At 36.3% G+C, this 18271-nt stretch overlaps 1 protein-coding gene across 1 annotated transcript in view; it reads left to right on the forward strand.

The window, feature by feature from the left end:
- The first annotated feature begins 2240 nt into the window (after positions 1-2240).
- The window catches only part of smarcc2 (SWI/SNF related, matrix associated, actin dependent regulator of chromatin, subfamily c, member 2), a 93941-nt gene continuing 77910 nt past the window's right edge, over positions 2241-18271 (forward strand). The window contains exons 1-2 of the mRNA XM_039749653.1: positions 2241-2315; positions 15625-15744. Of these exons, the coding sequence (XP_039605587.1) occupies positions 2241-2315; positions 15625-15744 (195 nt within the window). The remainder of the gene's footprint in view (positions 2316-15624; positions 15745-18271) is intronic.

An 18271-nucleotide genomic window follows, 5' to 3' on the forward strand; every position in this document is an offset into this window, starting at 1 on the left:
TAGGCTGTATGTTGTCGTGTGGAGTAGTCAAGCGTTAAAGAAGCAACTGCTGAAGGTGTACTTGGAATAAAAACAGAATAAAGAAAAAAATGAAGCATACAGTAGGTTAGTTTTCCCAATCTTAACATGCTGCTATGCTAAAAAAAAAGATTCATAATTCTTTCAGTTTATGAGAGCACAATTTGCATAGTTAGGTGATGAGACATATTGTGTAAAATGATGGACTAATGAACAAAACAATTGTTACATGTCACATGTATTACATTTCTGCTGGAACTGTAAAGCAGAAACACAGAGAAACTGTTTAATCCTGTCTGTTATTCCCTTACTGCCTGTTCCTCCTTATTGCTCTCAACAGTGTCAAGTCAGGTTTTGACACCATGGCACTCATCCACAACCTGGTTAGCTTTTTTTTCGGTTTTGACTGCTAATTTTAATCAAGTACTTTCCATATAGCTTAACTATAATTTTTTTTCTGTATTGTTTATTAACTTTCTGATTACTTATTTTAAAAATTGTTTTTGTAAGTTGCTTTGACAAAAGGCCTCTGCTAAATAAATAATGATAATGTGGAAGAAATAGTTAAAGGACATCACAATACAGCTTTTAGTACAATTTTATTAGTTATAAAGCACTCAAAGACCAATGGTGCCTCAGTTTATATTAAAGAGAAATGCGTAATGGACATTAGGTTTTCTAGCCTCTAGGAGCAAACAGAAGCATAGCTAGGGAAAAAACAAAAATTTATTAATGACTACCTTCAGTGCGTTTGAGTAAACACAAGTGATTTTTGTCTGAGTTTCATCTGTGCATTTGAGGTGTAAAGTGACGGTGTGATCTCACAGGTCTCACTCTAATCAGCTGCCTTGGTGTTGACTGCTGTAGTAGAGCTGGTCCAATACATCCATCCATCTTTCACCACTTATCTAAAGCCAGGTTGTGGGAGCAACAGTCTTAGCAGCCACACTTTACAACTCACACTGTGAGGTCCCAAGGTGTTTCCAGGCCATCTCCTCCTAGTGAGCCATGGGTCTTCTCTGGGATCTCCTCTCAGCTGGTCTTACCTGTAAAACATACAGTACATAGGAAGGTGAGTCCAGGAGGTATTCGTGTCATATGCCTGAACCACTTCAGTTGGCTCCTTTCAATGCAGAGTGTCAGTGGTTATTTTCCAAGTGTCTTGCTGAGAATAGCCTGGGTGAATCACTGCCTTATTTTTCTGAGTTACCTGATGGTTTGCCAGAACCTCTTTGAGTTTGATCGAGAATTGCTTTCTCTTCGGACTTCTCCCACACCCAGGTTTTGCTTCCCTGACCACCAAGGCCACAGCCCATTTAGCCTCATTTTTCAGCCTGATGGTGTCCCTCGCCTCTGGTGTCTGCCATTGGGTCCTTGGGTTGCCACCTCGAGGGGCACATATGACCTTTAGGCCACATCTCTTTGCAGCAGCTTCCACATTGGGTGCTGAACAAGACCCAGTCAGACTCTATGTCCCCCTCCAGCACTCAGGAAAAGCTCTTGGACTTCACCCTCACTGCTCGCTTGGGCCTTCCCAGTCTGTCCACGTGCTTCCCCTACCATCTGACTGAGCTGACCACCAGGTGGCGATCACTTGACAACTCTACCCCTCTCTTCACCCAAGTGTCCAGAACATACAGCCGTAAATCTGATGATACAATTACGAAATCAATCATAGATCTTTGGCCTAAGGTGCAATGGTGCCAAGTGCACTTATGAGTCACCTTATGCTCGAACATGGTGTTCGTTATGGACAGACCATGCCTAGCACAGAAGTCTAATAACAAAGCACCACCCAAGTTTAGATCAGGGAGCAGTGTTAATTTTGTTGATAAAAACTAAATACTTGTCAACAATATTTTGTCTTTGACGAAAACAGAGCAAAAACACAATTAAAATGACAAAAACAAAAATATTACAAAGAGATAACTGGACAGAGCGATGAGAAGCTCTTTCCACATCTGTATCATACATGACAAGAGCCACCAGCAAATAACAAGTATGAATGCAGTGGTGCAATTTTAAAAACTTGTATGTACGCTGTTAATTGGATAACACTAGCTTAAGCGTCATCAGGAAATCATCGTGTCAGCCAGAATCGTGCTTCACTCTGCTCCACTATGACAGCCAACTTGATTCTCGGGCAAAAAAAACAGTCAGATATCTGGACCAACTTTAATTACAATGCTGATGAAAATAAAACCCAGTGTAAGCCATGTTGAATGAAGCTAACTGAAAGGAACACCACAAACCTGAAGAGGCATATAGAGGTGCGCCATTCTGAGATATATGCCAAGGTATGTATGTTATCTAGGTGGTGACTTGCTCGATGCCGATACCATTACCTTTGGCTCTCATCCACCCATTTAATAATGTGTCAAGTGCAATTGGGGAAAACATTCTTATTAATGAAAAGGAAAAGCTGACACACACACAGGATTTTGTTATTGCCAGTTTAATCCCTTTACGAGTTACTCAAGAAACAGATTTGTGCAGCTTTGAGAGCTCAATCAGATGCACTCAGCCTCAGATGTAAGTTTTAGCTGTTTAGCTTGTAGTGTCATGCATTTTTACAGCAGATGAAATGACACGGGGATTAATTGCTTTTATTACAGTGTCCTGCACAATCCCGATAAAGGAGTGAAAGTTTTGCATTCCTTCTTTGATTATAATGAGCAGATCTACACATGCTCATCTGTGCATCCATTCTTTTTGTATCTGGTAATACAATTCAGGATTGTGGGTTGAAACCACCTCGCACATATCCATTTACACATACGGGCACAGTTGCAGTGACAACAACCGCCATAGCAAATAAAAATCAAGGCATGTTTCAAATGAATTGGTTGTTTGGCTTCTCTACATCATTGATAAAATGAGCTGCCCCATTTCTTAATACTAACATAAAATGTATTCAATACTTAAGTGCTTGAAGCGCATCTCCCAATTAATAAACTATGTACATGTACAGTACAGCAAAACAACATTGCTTCAATGCTAAATATGAATCTCCAAACACTAAAATTGTGTTATTCATTTGACTTTTGATAGCAAGCTAATGTTTATGAGCATAACCCATAAAATGTGAAGAATGTAATAAAAGCACTTATTTCATATATTAGAATGGCATGTTTGTGAATGTAATGCAGTCTTCCAGTTACAATTAATTGACTTCAGATAACTCTTCTAATTGTGGATTTACACACAGTCTAAGCAATAACAAAGTCTGATCAATCATGTGAGACACTTTGGAAACAACACAGCAAATGCTCTTTTACAGGACTTCTGAGATATTGGATTAATTTGATAAATTTGGCTCATCCGTTAAACATTACTCTTTAGTGAGTTTTTTTAACAAACTAATGATGTAAATATAAATCTTACAGTAGCAAATGTTGCAAACCTAACAGAGTGATTCTCTGACAAACCAGATTTTAAAAGTATTTTGTTAACAAAAACAGCTTTTAAGGGTTAGTTTAAATGTAAGTATCCTAAATTATTTTGGAATTCACTAATTCAACATTACAGATATAATAATGTTTGAATTGTTATTTTTAGCATTCTTTTAAGCAGTATTTTTCAATTGCTGGAGAAAAAAATATCAATAAATTTAAAATGTGCACATGGTCACATAAATCAGATAATCCGTGATGATCTCATTCTTTCTAAACCCTATGCTGAAATGAAATGTGTGCTGCTTGGTCCAGCCTTTTTTGGTAAAATCTTGTAGCAGCATAACTAAGGCATGTTGAAGGCCAGAAAACTGTGATGACAGACCAGAACTGCCATTATCTGACCAAGGTCTTTTGGAGTAAATCCTTTCTACATTTACTCTTTATTTAATGCTCAATAATTACTACATGTGGTTAGTGTACAAATCTGTAAAATAGTTTAGAGGTACAGTATATTCTGTGTATGTATACTCATATGTTAAACAAGATACCCATTGGAATTTGACTATTTGACTAATTTACCTTTACTTTTAGTCAACTCAAATCAATTTACCTTTGTTCAACTAAAGTTAATTTATTTTTGTTGTCTAAAACTAACAGTAATTAAATGACTAAAATGTGACTAAAACTAAAATATAGCTTAGTCAGAAGGCTAAGACTAACACTAGATCAAAATGTATTGTCAAAATTAACACTGTCAGATAGGCTGTTGCTCCCAGTCACACCTCTCCAGGTGAAGAGATCAACTTCTTTTGAAGAGTTTGGTTTCAGAACCAAGGAAGTGGGTGGATGTGAGCCAAGCTATATCTAGTTGGTATCTCTCCACCTTACACAGCAACTCTGGCTCCTTTCCCCCAAGAATGGTGGCATTCCACCTCCCAAGAGTCTGTTTATGTGTCAAGGTTCCATTCCAAAAACGCATCTATGTTCTACTGCCACCTGGGTCACATTGCACCCTTGTTCTTCCAGCAGGTGGTCGCTCTTTGTCGGACCTCTCGCCTGGGATCAATTTACCTTGAGTGACCCTACCAGGAGTTTCTGCTGTGAAGAATGTAACGTAACTCACATGGGCACTCAGACCTCTCCACCACAATAAGGTAGTGATTCCCGGAGAGGAAAATTTAGCTCCTCAATTGACTAAATGTGTGTTATTTATAGTACCACATTACTAACAAACTTCTAAGATAATTTATTGTTAGTGTGATTGAGAAAACAATACTTTTACATTTGCTGTCAGCTACAATATATTAAAAAGTAAATTCCACAAAATGCCATAAACTTTTGATTTTATAATAGGACTGAGCTGCTGCATGCATTTTACACATGCTTAGTCAATATGCTGTAAATTATCAAATTAATCCACAGCAGATAAATACTGTGTTCTAAAGAAGTTCATCTGGACTTTTGTAACTCCCTTCTTTCACTTTTTACATATAATTTAGATTAGACTGATGTAATTGTTCTGTTATTGTATGTATTTTTTACACATTTTTATTAGGTACAAAGATTGTTGTTTTATTAATTTGTTTAAGTACAACTTTCCAAAGAAATGCATATTAGAGAGCTAGAGAAGATTTCATATGAGGCTTTCTATGCTACAGGCGAGCCACCAGTGGAAAAAAAAAAACATGCATCACTGTTGAAAAGAATGTAAAAGCAAAGCCAATTACGTGTCTGTCTGCAGCCTTCGATAAAATTCTTTAAGAGCAGTCAATTTGCTCAGAAATTTGTTAGTTGGAAGTGTAGACATATCTGTCTGACCCTTATATCCCAAGATCACACAGTGTTCTCCACTACTGGGCAAGTAAACCAGAATGATTCCTTTCCTTGGCTGCTTTTAGCTTGAAAGCTTTTGTCATCACCATGTGCTCATATTGACAGAGTGTTTTTTTGTGCAGCTTCTAAAGTTATAGATAAGCAAAGAAACGTATTAACCTGAGACAGAGATGCAAAGAACTGAAAGTTCAAAGTCTTTAATAACTTCAAAACCTAACTGACCAAATGAATGAAGCAGAAAAGAGAAGTGAAGATTACAATTTTAACTAACTAAAACTTACTGTGATCAATGTGGCAGTGCCTTCATCCAGTTACCTTGTTCAGTAGGTGTTTAGTCATGAAGCGGTGATAATGAGATCACATTGCTCACAGATAAATGATAAACCTTAAATTTCTTCAAAGTAAAAAAGTTTTTTTTTTTAGCCGTCATTGTTACTTCTTATTAAGAATTGTTTTCTCTGAGAAAATCTATTCCTAACTTGTGTGTGACATATACTGACTTCTGTTATCATAATTAGATTAACTACTGATAGTAGTGAAAATTAAAGCACGTTCTTACTTGTCTTCTCAGCTAAGATTTGACTTGACTTGCTTGAGTAAAACCAGTACGTAAATTTGAATTAATTGATTAAATCCAGGGACTCTGCTTGACTTGCTTAAATATCATTGTTATAACTTGAGACTAGACTTTAAACCTGAAGGTCAAGACTTCAAGCTTACTTGAGACTTGCATATAGGGCCCAGTCCCATCACTGTTAATTGGAGACTCCAACTTCTGACTCCACAGCCCGGGGAAGGACTGACACATAGACACAAGCAGCTATTTAAAAGTCCTTGAAAGGACTGTATTGTCCCTTTAAGAAAGGATCCTGGTCAAATCCTGCTGTTGGGACGTGCAGCTCTATCTCTGTCCTCATAAGACTTCAAGTTACATTGACTGCCTTCTTTCCTAGCCAGTTCTGACCTGCCACACTATTCATCACAGCTCCTTTTAAGCTCCTTCAGTGCATATGGCTCCATTCCTCTTCCTTAATCGTCTCACTTGCCCATTCTTCTTACAGGTTGACTTGTTATAGCAACAAAGCGTATGTACATTTTAACATTAATAAAGCAGAACTTGCTAGAGCCCTATTGCCTTCCAAATCCACTATCCACGGTTATTATATCATCATGCATTTTCTGCAGTATACACGTTTACATAAATTCAGTTGCTGTAACAAACATGCTGTTGGTTTTAGAACATGTAGGCTATGCACCACTTAATTGCATGTGATCATTCAGATTAACTATAGCAAGTTGAAGCCTGTGAGAACCATTTTTCCTAACCAGATCTTCATTTTGTTTGTCGTATTACGGCAGCTTTATTTAATGTATCTTTGTCTTCTTTTTTTCGTCTCCACAATTGTGCCAGTGCATGCCACGTTGTGATGCAGTCAGCCACAATAAAAATGATGCACAAAAAAGTTCTACACTGGTGTTCTGTTTACCAGTGTACCATGCATCCCTAAGCTAAACTATGTAGTATTCTGTAGGTCAGGTCATATTTAGGTGATGTAAAATTAAATGAGGAGTGTATTTGAGCATGTGAGGACATTCAGTTAATTAAAAACAAACAGCAGAACAGTATTAATATTAAAAATCAAATAAGCTTCTCTACATATCAGGAAGTTATTAAAGTCTTCTTGGGTTTTGAGTGTATTAGGTTTACCATTGTTTTAAAATAATGGCCTGTTTTGAAAAAGTCAATACTCTTCTGTTTCTTGGAGCTTTTTTGTAGTGACATAAAAACAAGATTTCTATTAACAAACAGTGACCATTTAATCACTTTGTTGATGCATTTCTTGTCATTAGCCAGGTTGATAAATTTCCTGCTGTTCTGAAGGAGACTATAACTGGAAAAAAAACTGTAAGACAAGTTGATTGTTAAACACTTTGGATGGAACTTAAGAAATTAAGTATTGCGGTTATGGTTTTCATAAATAATAAGAAAACTAAAATAACTGTTGGTGCTATTGACTGTGACATCCTAAAAAGCAATAGAGGTTTACTTTTAATTGAATTTGCAAGATATATTAGGAGGTACATTAACTCCTCAACATCAATGTTCTGAACCAAAAATACATGTATGTAAATAAACAAAATGTCGTATGACTGGTGTATGGGTTGTAAGGAAATTATATAAGCGGCTGACTCATAATATGACATATAAAGATTGGCTATACTTGGGCTGAAAGCACCACCCATCACAACTCCTATATTCTGAAAGTAGTATTTTAGTTAAAAATAAAGAAGTTACAATTTAAAGAAATATGCATACATTGCATGACAAAATCTATAAAATTTAACTTGTAGACAAAAGATTGGAGTAGAGTGTTTTGAACAGTTGTGGATATTCATATACAAGGTTTCTGTATTCATTATAAGCAAAATATAGCCATAATTAATCCTTGAAGATGACTCATAAAATCTGAATAGGACAATTAAACACATGGTGCTATGTAAAAAAAATGATAAATTGAACAAAATGATGCAAGACAGAAACAATGCTGTGGCCTGAAAAGGGTTTCTAACGTCTTTTTGTGTTTTTGGCAGAAGGTAAAAATACATAATTGCGACAGAATTGGTTGCATTGGAAATAGGGATGGCACAATGCCACCTTTTCCTTTCCAATACTGTTACCAATATTTAAATGTTGAGTATCAGTATGTATCAAATATATTTTTTCCTTTAATAAATATTATTGTTTAAATTAGCTATTTTCATCAATGCAGTTTGTTTAAGATGACAGTCTAAAAGTACTATCCTAAAAATGTTTAAATAAACACTATAATACAAGAAGAAACTCAACAACATGACGTCTACAAAACTACTGCTCTATTTTATTAAATTTCACTCTCAATGAAAAATATTACAATGAGGTTGAATTTATGCAAAATAATTAAACCTCTGTATACCTCAAGATAAACAAAAAAGGTACACATAACTGACTTTTTATAACATTGATTGGAAATAAATAGCATTGTTTTAAATCTGAAAAGAGACATCTGCGTGTAACTATTTAGCTTATTGGCTATATTTCCTCATCTTTTCCAACTTTAAAAACAAAAAATCTTATTTTCCGCGACCAGGACGAAAACCACACTGTTCCTCCTGAATCCGAGGTTCGACTATCGGACGGACCCTCCTCTCCAGAACCCCCGAATAGACTTTTCCAGGGAGGCTGAGGAGTGTGATCCCTCTATAGTTGGAACACACCCTCCGGTCCCCCTTTTTAAAGAGGTGTTAAAACGGTGTTTAAACCGGTGTCAGAGCTTGGTCCGCATTGCCGGCAGTAAGTCGAGCCCGTTTCCAGTGAGAGTTGGACTCCGCCAGGGCTGCCCTGTGTCACCGATTCTGTTCATAACTTTTATGGACAGAATTTCTAGGCGCAGCCAGGGTGTTGAAGGGGTCCGGTTTGGTGGACTCAGGATTGGGTCACTGCTTTTTGCAGATGATGTTGTCCTGTTTGCTTCATCAGGCCGTGATCTTCAGCTCTCTCTGGATCGGTTCGCAGCTGAGTGTGAAGCGGCTGGGATGAGAATCAGCACCTCCAAATCCGAGAGCATGGTCCTCAGCCGGAAAAGGGTGGAGTGCCCTCTCAGGGTTGGGGGAGAGATCCTGCCCCAAGTGGAGGAGTTCAAGTATCTCGGGGTCTTGTTCACGAGTGAGGGAAGAATGGAGCGTGAGATCGACAGGCGGATCGGTGCGGCATCCGCAGTGATGCGGGCTCTGCATCGGTCTGTCGTGGTGAAAAAGGAGCTGAGCCGTAAGGCAAAGCTCTCAATTTACCAGTCGATCTACCTTCCTACCCTCACCTATGGTCATGAGCTATGGGTAGTGACCGAAAGAACGAGATCGCGAATACAAGCGGCTGAAATGAGTTTCCTCCGCAGGGTGTCTGGGCTTTACCTTAAAGATAGGGTGAGAAGCTCAGTCATCCGGGAGGGGCTCAGAGTAGAGCCGCTGCTCCTCCGCATCGAGAGGAGTCAGATGAGGTGGCTCGGGCATCTGATCAGGATGCCTCCTGGACGCCTCCCTGGTGAGGTGTTCCGGGCACGTCCAACCGGGAGGAGGCCCCGGGGAAGACCCAGGACACGCTGGAGGGACTATATCTCCCGGCTGGCCAGTGAACGCCTTGGGATTCTCCCGGAAGAGCTGGAAGAAGTGGCCGTAGAGAGGGAAGTCTGGGCCTCTCTGCTTAAGCTGCTGCCCCCGCGACCCGACCTCGGATAAGCGGAAGAGAATGGATGGATGGATGGAATCTTATTTTCCAATGCCTCCGTCTAGTCATTGTTTCATGTGGGACAATTCTTTCCTGCATATGTGCATTACAGGGAGTGTGACGTGTTACCAGTTCCACTTTGATCATGTACTGTAATTTCATACACAGTATATCCCATTCTTCTGAAGGCCTCTGTGTTTTAAGTGTCTCACTTGATTGAGTTTTCACGTGTCTTTTAAGTGACAATGTGCAAAATCATAAGCACTTGAGGAAAATAAATATACATTCAAATGTATGTGACATGTTGCTCCTTGGATTTTTTTTACATATAATAAAATTTGTATTTATTTTTAATACTAATATTTTAATATGAAACTTTTATTTTTTGCTAATTTAACAGCCCTGTTTTTTTAATTGCACACAAAGAGGGGTTTAATCATACATGACTGCCTTTGTATCTTGGATCTAACATGAAAGCAACTGAGTACAATTGCATAGCCTCCAAGTCCCTAAACCATTCTTTCCCAGGGGCAAGTAGGTTGCCCTTAATTGTCTTAATTACCTCATATACCTTGTTTTTTCATGTGAGAAGATATTTAGGCACACTAACCATGGGGATAATGTCAGCGAAAAATGTAGATGAAGAGCTTATCTGCCTTGTCAGCTCCTCAAATGGTTAAACAGCAAAGATTTTCTTCATTGGTCCCCATTCATTTGCAGTCAAAATGGCTGGCGGGTCTGCTCCCACTGAATATTCAGGTAATGCTCATTAATGTGCTTGAAAACTCTCACTCATGTAATTCTTACTAATTCCACCTTGTGTGAACATCTTGCTTTAGATGTTTAGGCAGAATAATCAGTTCTACCTCCATATCCTCCAGTTGTGAATAAGAAGATTTGAGTGTTTTAAAGTATCTTATAATTCTGCTGGAAGTAGTAATTGCATTACTAATGATGTTCTCTGGTTAATATTAGGCTACATATGCTTCTATGCTGAGCTAATTTAGTTATCTTTTACAATATGTCATATCAAAAGGGCTCCAAGCATTTCTGGTTAGATTTTTCAGGTTAGATTTGTTGGAGAACTAGACCGAACTCTTAATTTTCTTTTTTGTGACATTCAATCCAACATTTTTTGCCAGTATGGACCCGATACAGGTACTTTGTATCGGATCAGTGCAATCTCAAATATTTTTTGCAAATAACTCAGAACAAGCCTGGATAATAATAGAGGTGACAATATAAGAAACATTGGTTATTCAGTCATGAACTTCAAATACCAAGTGTGTTTGTCTATTTTAATTGTAAACTTGTTAAGAATGTTAGCCTTGTGTTTTATTTTAAAGCTTTGTACTATGTTAATTATCTGTGTGTCATACATTGTACATTTTTGGTAAGAAACAAGTACTGCATAATTCTAATAACACTTCATATTTATAATTATACCTCAAGAATTGGGAATGTCTAGGTGGCACACTGAAAGAAAAAAAAAAAAAAGTAAATGAATATTTTAATAGCAAAAAAAGCTGTAGCACAAAACCTATATGTACTAGTATATTTATATTTAATCAGTGTTTAACTAATATAAATTAATTTAATCAATGTGTGAGAATATATATATTTTCTGTTAGACTTGGTGAAAACTACTTTTTTAAATTAAGCTTTGTTTCAGGTAAGTACTGTACATTAGAGAAGAAATTAAACATTGTGACAGTATATTATTGTGAAATGCATTTTTCTTTATGGATAGGTATTTCAGTAACTATTTTATTAGTTGAAAAGTATTTATTTTAAGGGGATTGTATTTATTTTATTATGTTTATGGTCACTGAATAATAAGCCTACATAATTTCATTTTGTTAATAAAAAAAATGAACAAATAACACCTGTGATCTGTAGTTTAATTATAAAAATGCACTTTAATATAGAACATAAGGCATCTCTGACTCTAGTTATGCAGGAGCTTAGTGTAAAAGTTTTTTAAAGCGATAAAGAAAAAAAATTGGAATTGGTATCAGAATTAGCCAATCCAGTAACATATTGATAATTGGTACTGCCCCAACATAAGCCTTGAGAGTATCCATAGCCAGCATATGTTGCGTGCACTATTCTCCACAGCATAGCCACTGCCCCTTTCTCATAGACCAATAAATTTGAAGGACCTGAATACGTTGTCAATAGGGGAACAATCACATTATGAATTACTTTAACCCCAACCTGGAAATATGTTGATATACCTAGTAGTTCCATGTATGTTACTTCAAAAGCGACCCAGTTTTTACTGTAACCCTGCCAAAATGACAACTCACAGAGCCTATTCCTCATTGTTATGTTAACGTTTTACAAAATCTTTAACGCAAAGCTGTTTATAATCCAAATATCTGAAGGAAGTGAAGTGTAGTTAAATGCAGGCTTTCAAAGTCAGTACTGTACACTTCATTCTTGAATGCCATACAAAAAAATATCTTAATGTGATATGCTATCAGTCATATCATCTTTGTTCCTAACAGGGGATGATAATGTTAAAGATTTGATTCGAGTAACTTGTAACTAACCATCCCAATTCTGGTCCAGGATAATAAACCACAACAGAATTACCTGCTGATTAGTTATACTACAACAACTCTTGGATCTGAAGATCATTCCCTGCTAGTACTGTACTATGCTGTCTGGTCTTAAAATAGTGTTATTACAGAACTATCTCAGATACGCTATAACTGGCCCATAAAGTTAATTTCATAGTGGAGATCTTGGACAGCCTGTTTTCTGTTATGTATTAATACCTATATAATAGACTGATGTATCTTAGCAATATAAAGCTTCCTTTGCTCTAATACGACCACTGTCACCTTTTGGACCATTTGATTTACATTTGGGAACCACAGGCTGTTTGTGGAACCCACGTTTACAACAATTGACATACGTTTACAATGTAACATTGTAGATAATATTAGCCAGCCAGTTGGTTAGTCTTTCTGATGATGGTTTATGAAGGGGTTAATTGAGTTACCTATCAGTACTGTGAGAAAAGCATGGTTAACCTTTGCAATACAATTGAGTTATTTTATCAGCTGCATTTCTATTTTGAGGCAGTGTAACATCCATGTATCAATGGTTGGTAGATTGACCAGTTAGTGGTAAGTGTTGTGTTTGCAGTGGTGGTATTGTCCTTAGTGCTTGCAGCAGATTTCATGATAACTGTCTGTACAACAAGCAGTCAATTTTACAAGAAAAGAGTATTTACTGTTTACATAGACTGTATGCAAAAGCAGAGGAGGCAGGAATGCTTAAAACATACAAGATTTGACGGAATCAGAATGCTGAATTTTAGCGTGTGACAGTAATACTTGTTGAACTGTTACTAACGTTGTGAATAATTTTTGCCGCTACTCTTGTTACTTTCGCAGTTAGGAGACCCGGGTTCGCTTCCCGGGTCCTCCATGCGTGGAGTTTGCATGTTCTCCCCATGTCTCCGTGGTTTTCCTCCGGGTACTCCGGTTTCCTCCCACAGTCCAAAGACATGCAAGTTAGGTGGATTGGCGATTCTAAATTGTCCCTAATGTGTGCTTGGTGTGTGGGTGTGTGTATCCTGCTGTGGGTTGGCGCCCTGCCCGGTATTGGTTCCTGCCTTGCGCCCTGTGTTGGCTGGGATTGGCGCCAGCAGACCCCCGTGACCCTGTGTTTGGTTCAACAGGTTGGAATATGGATAAGCTCTTAATTCTTAATTTACTTCTTTTACTCTTAATTGAATATCTGCATTAATAAAAGGACAAGTGTCTGTATTTTCATGTGTGCATCTGGTTGCTATGTTTAATATGTCATTTGGTATGGGATTTGTAAAAGCGGTGCTAATGTTTGTGATGCACCATCTGTTGTAATGAAAATTGAAATGAATTCTGTTTCTACATGCATTACACAAATACATTCCAACAGAGGATGCACTGCAAATGTTAATGCTGAATATGACCAACAGAGAGTAACTGCCCAAAAACACAGGGATCAGCTTATCCACCTTACTAAAGGGACAAGTGTATGTGTATAGGTTTGTATGTCTGTATGTCTGTTTGGTTGCTAGGATTATAAAGAAAATTTTAAAAACAGGCAAAACATATAGAAGAATTGTGAAAAAATAAAAAATTATAAAAAATACCAAATAAGGGCCTAAAAAGAATAAAATTGGTCTCATTATCATACTCTATTGTCTGACATTACACACGGGCAACAGTACTTTCTTCTACTTGTTTGGGCCTTGTGAGTGAGGTTTACAGGAGTAATAATAATGACTGATAACTTTGCACAGTGGACAATTAAATGAGTGAAAATAATAAATTGGCATTTATATCGGGAAACCAAACCCCGACACAACTAGGCTGTAGTGACCACCACTGCATTTTCCCAGCAAAACACTTTAAGAGTGGTCAATTGGACGAGTGATGCAGAGAGGATTCGCTTCCCGGGTCCTCCCTGCGTGGAGTTTGCATGTTCTCCCCGTGTCTGCGTGTGTTTCCTGCGGGTACTCTGGTTTCCTCCCACAGTCCAAAGACATACAGGTTAGGTGGACTGGTGATTCTAAATTGTCCCTAGTGTGTGCTTGGTGTGTGGGTGTGTGTGTCCTGCTGTGGGTTGGCGCCCTGCCCGGGATTGGTTCCTGCCTTGCACCCTGAGTTGACTGGGATTGGCTCCAGCAGAACCCCGTGACCCTGTGTTTGGATTAAACAGGTTGGAATATGGATCGATGGATAGGAATAATGAAAAAATGTGAGATTTTGATGAATCTTGACATTTAGACCTTTCTGAATCCGAAAATGCCATTTTTGAAATTATGTCTGTCTGTGTGTAAAGAAAATAACTCAAAAACACTTTGACCTAGGTCAGTAAGAGTTTGTACCTACTTTCTATTAAAAATAAGGAATCCTACTTGGGCCACTTCCAGCAACCAGAAGTGGTACTTTAACTGAATACTTTTGCGAATTTTCAATAAACTATGGTTATAATTACAGATGGATGATTCAAATTTTGAATAGATAATTTATAATGATAAAAAATAAATAGATATGAAATTTGAGAAAAATTACCCAACCAGAAGTAGTATTTTATTTAAACAACCTTCCGAATTTTTTGTACTGTATCATGAAAATATGAATGTGTACACGATATTAAAAACTGTATTCAATATAACGTATATGCTTTTTTATAACTATTATAATTTTATTTTAATTTGTATATTATCAGTTTAACAATAACTTGTAAACATTGAACATGCCATGTAAATATGAAGATGTACTGGAAACATTTAATTTTATGATTTTTTTTTTTTCCGCCATCATTATCATAATTAAATGTAGCTAATTAGTAAACTAGTTTTACTTGTAGCAATTTATTGCAACAAATATTATATAATACTAATACTATGTTTTAGGTGACCATAACTCTTTTTACTTTGCATGTAATCTAGGTTATGTAATCATGAAAAAATTCCACCAATGCTTTCGACTTCCCTAAGTGCAAAAATATCATTTTAATTTAAGTTTGGTTATAAATAGAGATACATTATTATCGATTAGTTATGATGAGAAACGAAGATGTGATATTTGAGAAATGGTTCTGGTGACCTTTTCCTCTATCTCAGTATATGAGAAGGTCAAGGGGAGCACACTCCCGATTTAGTTATAAGGTACAGTATTCTTACGTTTGGAGGCATTTTGATTTCTGATACTGGCATTTGTATTTGTGTTATGTAATAGAAACATTTCTCTCTTTGCTGGTTTACCATGCAGGATTGCTTGATCCTTGTGCTGTCAGAATAGATTCTGGCTTCTTGTAATCCTGAACTAGATCAGCAGAAAATTAGAAAAGAAATAGATAAATGGGTGAATGATTTCTGAAATTTTCTTATAATTTTCTGCTTTCCCCATGTTGGTTTTGTTCTGATATGTTTTGAGAAATAATCATCCCTTGATTCAAGTGTTACAGTACATCAATCCTCGTCAAACATACTATTTTTTGGACCACAAACTGTTTCATAAAATATGTATATATTAGGCATGAATGATTTATGAAATCCTCTGTATTTTTACTTATACCATCTCTATCTCTTTCTCATTTTGTCTCACTTAGTACATCCAAGCTGAGCCTCCTACTAATAAGTCCTTGTCCAGCCTGGTGGTACAGCTGCTGCAGTTTCAGGAGGAGGTGTTTGGGAAACATGTCAGCAATGCACCTCTCACCAAGCTTCCAGTAAGTTGAATTTATGGTTGGTAAAGGAATGTATGAAAGCATTTGATGATTGTATTGCTAATGTTAAAATAGATTGGATAAACATTGCTAGTACTTAACAGATAATGTAGCCAATAATTTGCTAAATGAGCAGATGGCAGTTTCAGATTTGTAAAGTGATCTTTCATGACATTCATTTTGTTCAGTTTCCTCTGCTTTAAGTGAATTTGTTTTTGGGCTGTTTTCTAAATGATAATTACCATTAATTTATAAGATGTTTTAAAAAATGCTTTGAGTGTAGGGTTGCAAAGATTTTTAACAAATTTTTGGTTTTATTCAAACTGAGTGACATAATCATTAAAATGCACTATGCACCCTCTTTAAGCTTACTAACTGATCCCACATAACAGTAGTGCACTAACCTCAGTACTGGTAATCTTAGTGAAGTCAGTAATTCCACTACATAAACAAAGAGAACGTTTGATCTAAGATACCGAAAATGTAATGACAGTCCCCCTTTTTATTTCAGGAATGGCATTCTATTACATAATTAAATAAAAGGTTTCTGTCAAATGAAGTATTTGTTTCAGGTGTAATTAACATTTTGTGTAAAAAATACTTCATATGCAAGCTCTGCTGAAGATACAGTAAAATGCATGCAAAGTGGTAGAAAGATTATTACAAGATAATTTAATCTTACAGCCCTATTTTATGTATTTCAGTAATTTAGAACGTCTGATTATCAAAGTATATTTTACTACTGTAAAGATACTGTACTTAAGAGCAATCTACTAATTTGATGGTACAAATCTAAAAATATTTTCCACTACTGACTTATTCATGGGTGAAGTGAGCGGTTCCAAAAAATCGTACACTAACATTTATTTATATTGTCTTTTAGCACGTTTATTTATTGAAGATAATTTGGCAATATTTGTTTACCTTGGTACTAAGGTGTTGTACCGTGTTACTCATAATGGATGTAATGTGAAGTCAAACCAAATTACACCTTTTATTGTCTAACTGAAAAGATTACAAGATACTAATCATCTTGTACATCTTTCCTGAAGAATGGGCCTGAGTTGTCTTGAAAGCTTGTATCTTGTAATCTTTTTACTTAGCCAATAAAAGGTGTCATTTGGCATGATTTTGTTTACCTTATTATATTTGGACATTTTTTGAATATCTGGACTGCATTGATTATACTTATGTATGCATTATCTCACTGTCTACTAGATTTTAATGTTTGAGACAGCAGTTACTATGAATGTAAAAGTTAGTTTGATAATAATAGCATACCTACAACATGGAAAGAGGTACAGTTGCTATTTATGATCAGTATTGTTTGAAGTTTAAATTAAGATAATCTTAAAAGAAGAGTAAGATTTTTGAAACTGAGAAGTTGGAAATATTTTACAATCACATTACCACAAGCGTTTAGAAAAACAATCTTGTGTGACAATTAAGAAAAAAGAAAAACAGTGTATTGTAATGAATAGCCTTTTTAGAGAATTGTTATATGTTCATATTGAATGTGTTAAAACATGAGTCCTGTTCCATTGGAAGCAAACTGTGTGTTATTTACGTTTATACTGATATTTTCAGATCAGAATACGTTATCATGAGAAAACAAAGCAAGAAAATTCTTGCAACTTTTACCCAAGGAGTCATTCATCTTGAAAGAACCTGCATAATCTACCTGAGCTCTAAAATATGTGGTATAAATATCATTCATGTAAGATGAACTATGTTTAAACAGTATGAGAGAATTATATTTGTATTTAATGCCTAATTACAATAATCCTTCATACATAACTGAAAAATCTTGATTATGCATATTTTAATTATACAAAATAAACATACTGCATTCTATTAAAGAAAAGGTTTCACTGTCTCTGCCCAAAGAAATCTAACTATGGCATATTGTTTCTACAATGGTGCAGTCCTGCAGCAGAGCATCTATATTCATTTGACTGTTACTTCAACTAGACTGATTGGAACTACCTGGTCCTATACCCCATCATGACCGTGTTGAATTTCGTCAGTTTCTGTCCGTTGCAGTTACCATGTCATTTTCAAATTGCCTTTACTTTTTGATTTACCCTCCTAAGAATGATTTAAAATGTGTCAGTGAAAATCAAGAGTCTGTGTACATACAGTATATTGAAATTTTATATTATTAATGTATACACTGAAATGAAGACATAATCTGCCAGTCTTTGTTTAACTTTCATGAGGTATTGTATCCAAAAGTATTTAAGTAAAAAAAACAAAGAATGCTAGTTTGAAAAAAATAATACATAATAGGGTGTAATCAGAAAGCTTTGAGCTTAACCTAGTAAAAGAAGCACCTTTAAAACCAAACAGGTTTTACTGGTAAAATTGCTGATTGGGACACGTGTTAGTTACACCATCCATGTCTGAAAAATACAGTAGGGTGGGTCTGGCATCTTTGCCAATACACAGTTTACAAGGTGGCCATTGCAATCTGTGCAGTGTGAGCATAAGCATTATTAAGAATCCATAAAGAGATGGTCAACAGCTTTCC

This window comes from Polypterus senegalus, chromosome 3, assembly GCF_016835505.1.
Source record: "Polypterus senegalus isolate Bchr_013 chromosome 3, ASM1683550v1, whole genome shotgun sequence".
NCBI classification, from domain to species: Eukaryota; Metazoa; Chordata; class Cladistia; order Polypteriformes; family Polypteridae; genus Polypterus; species Polypterus senegalus.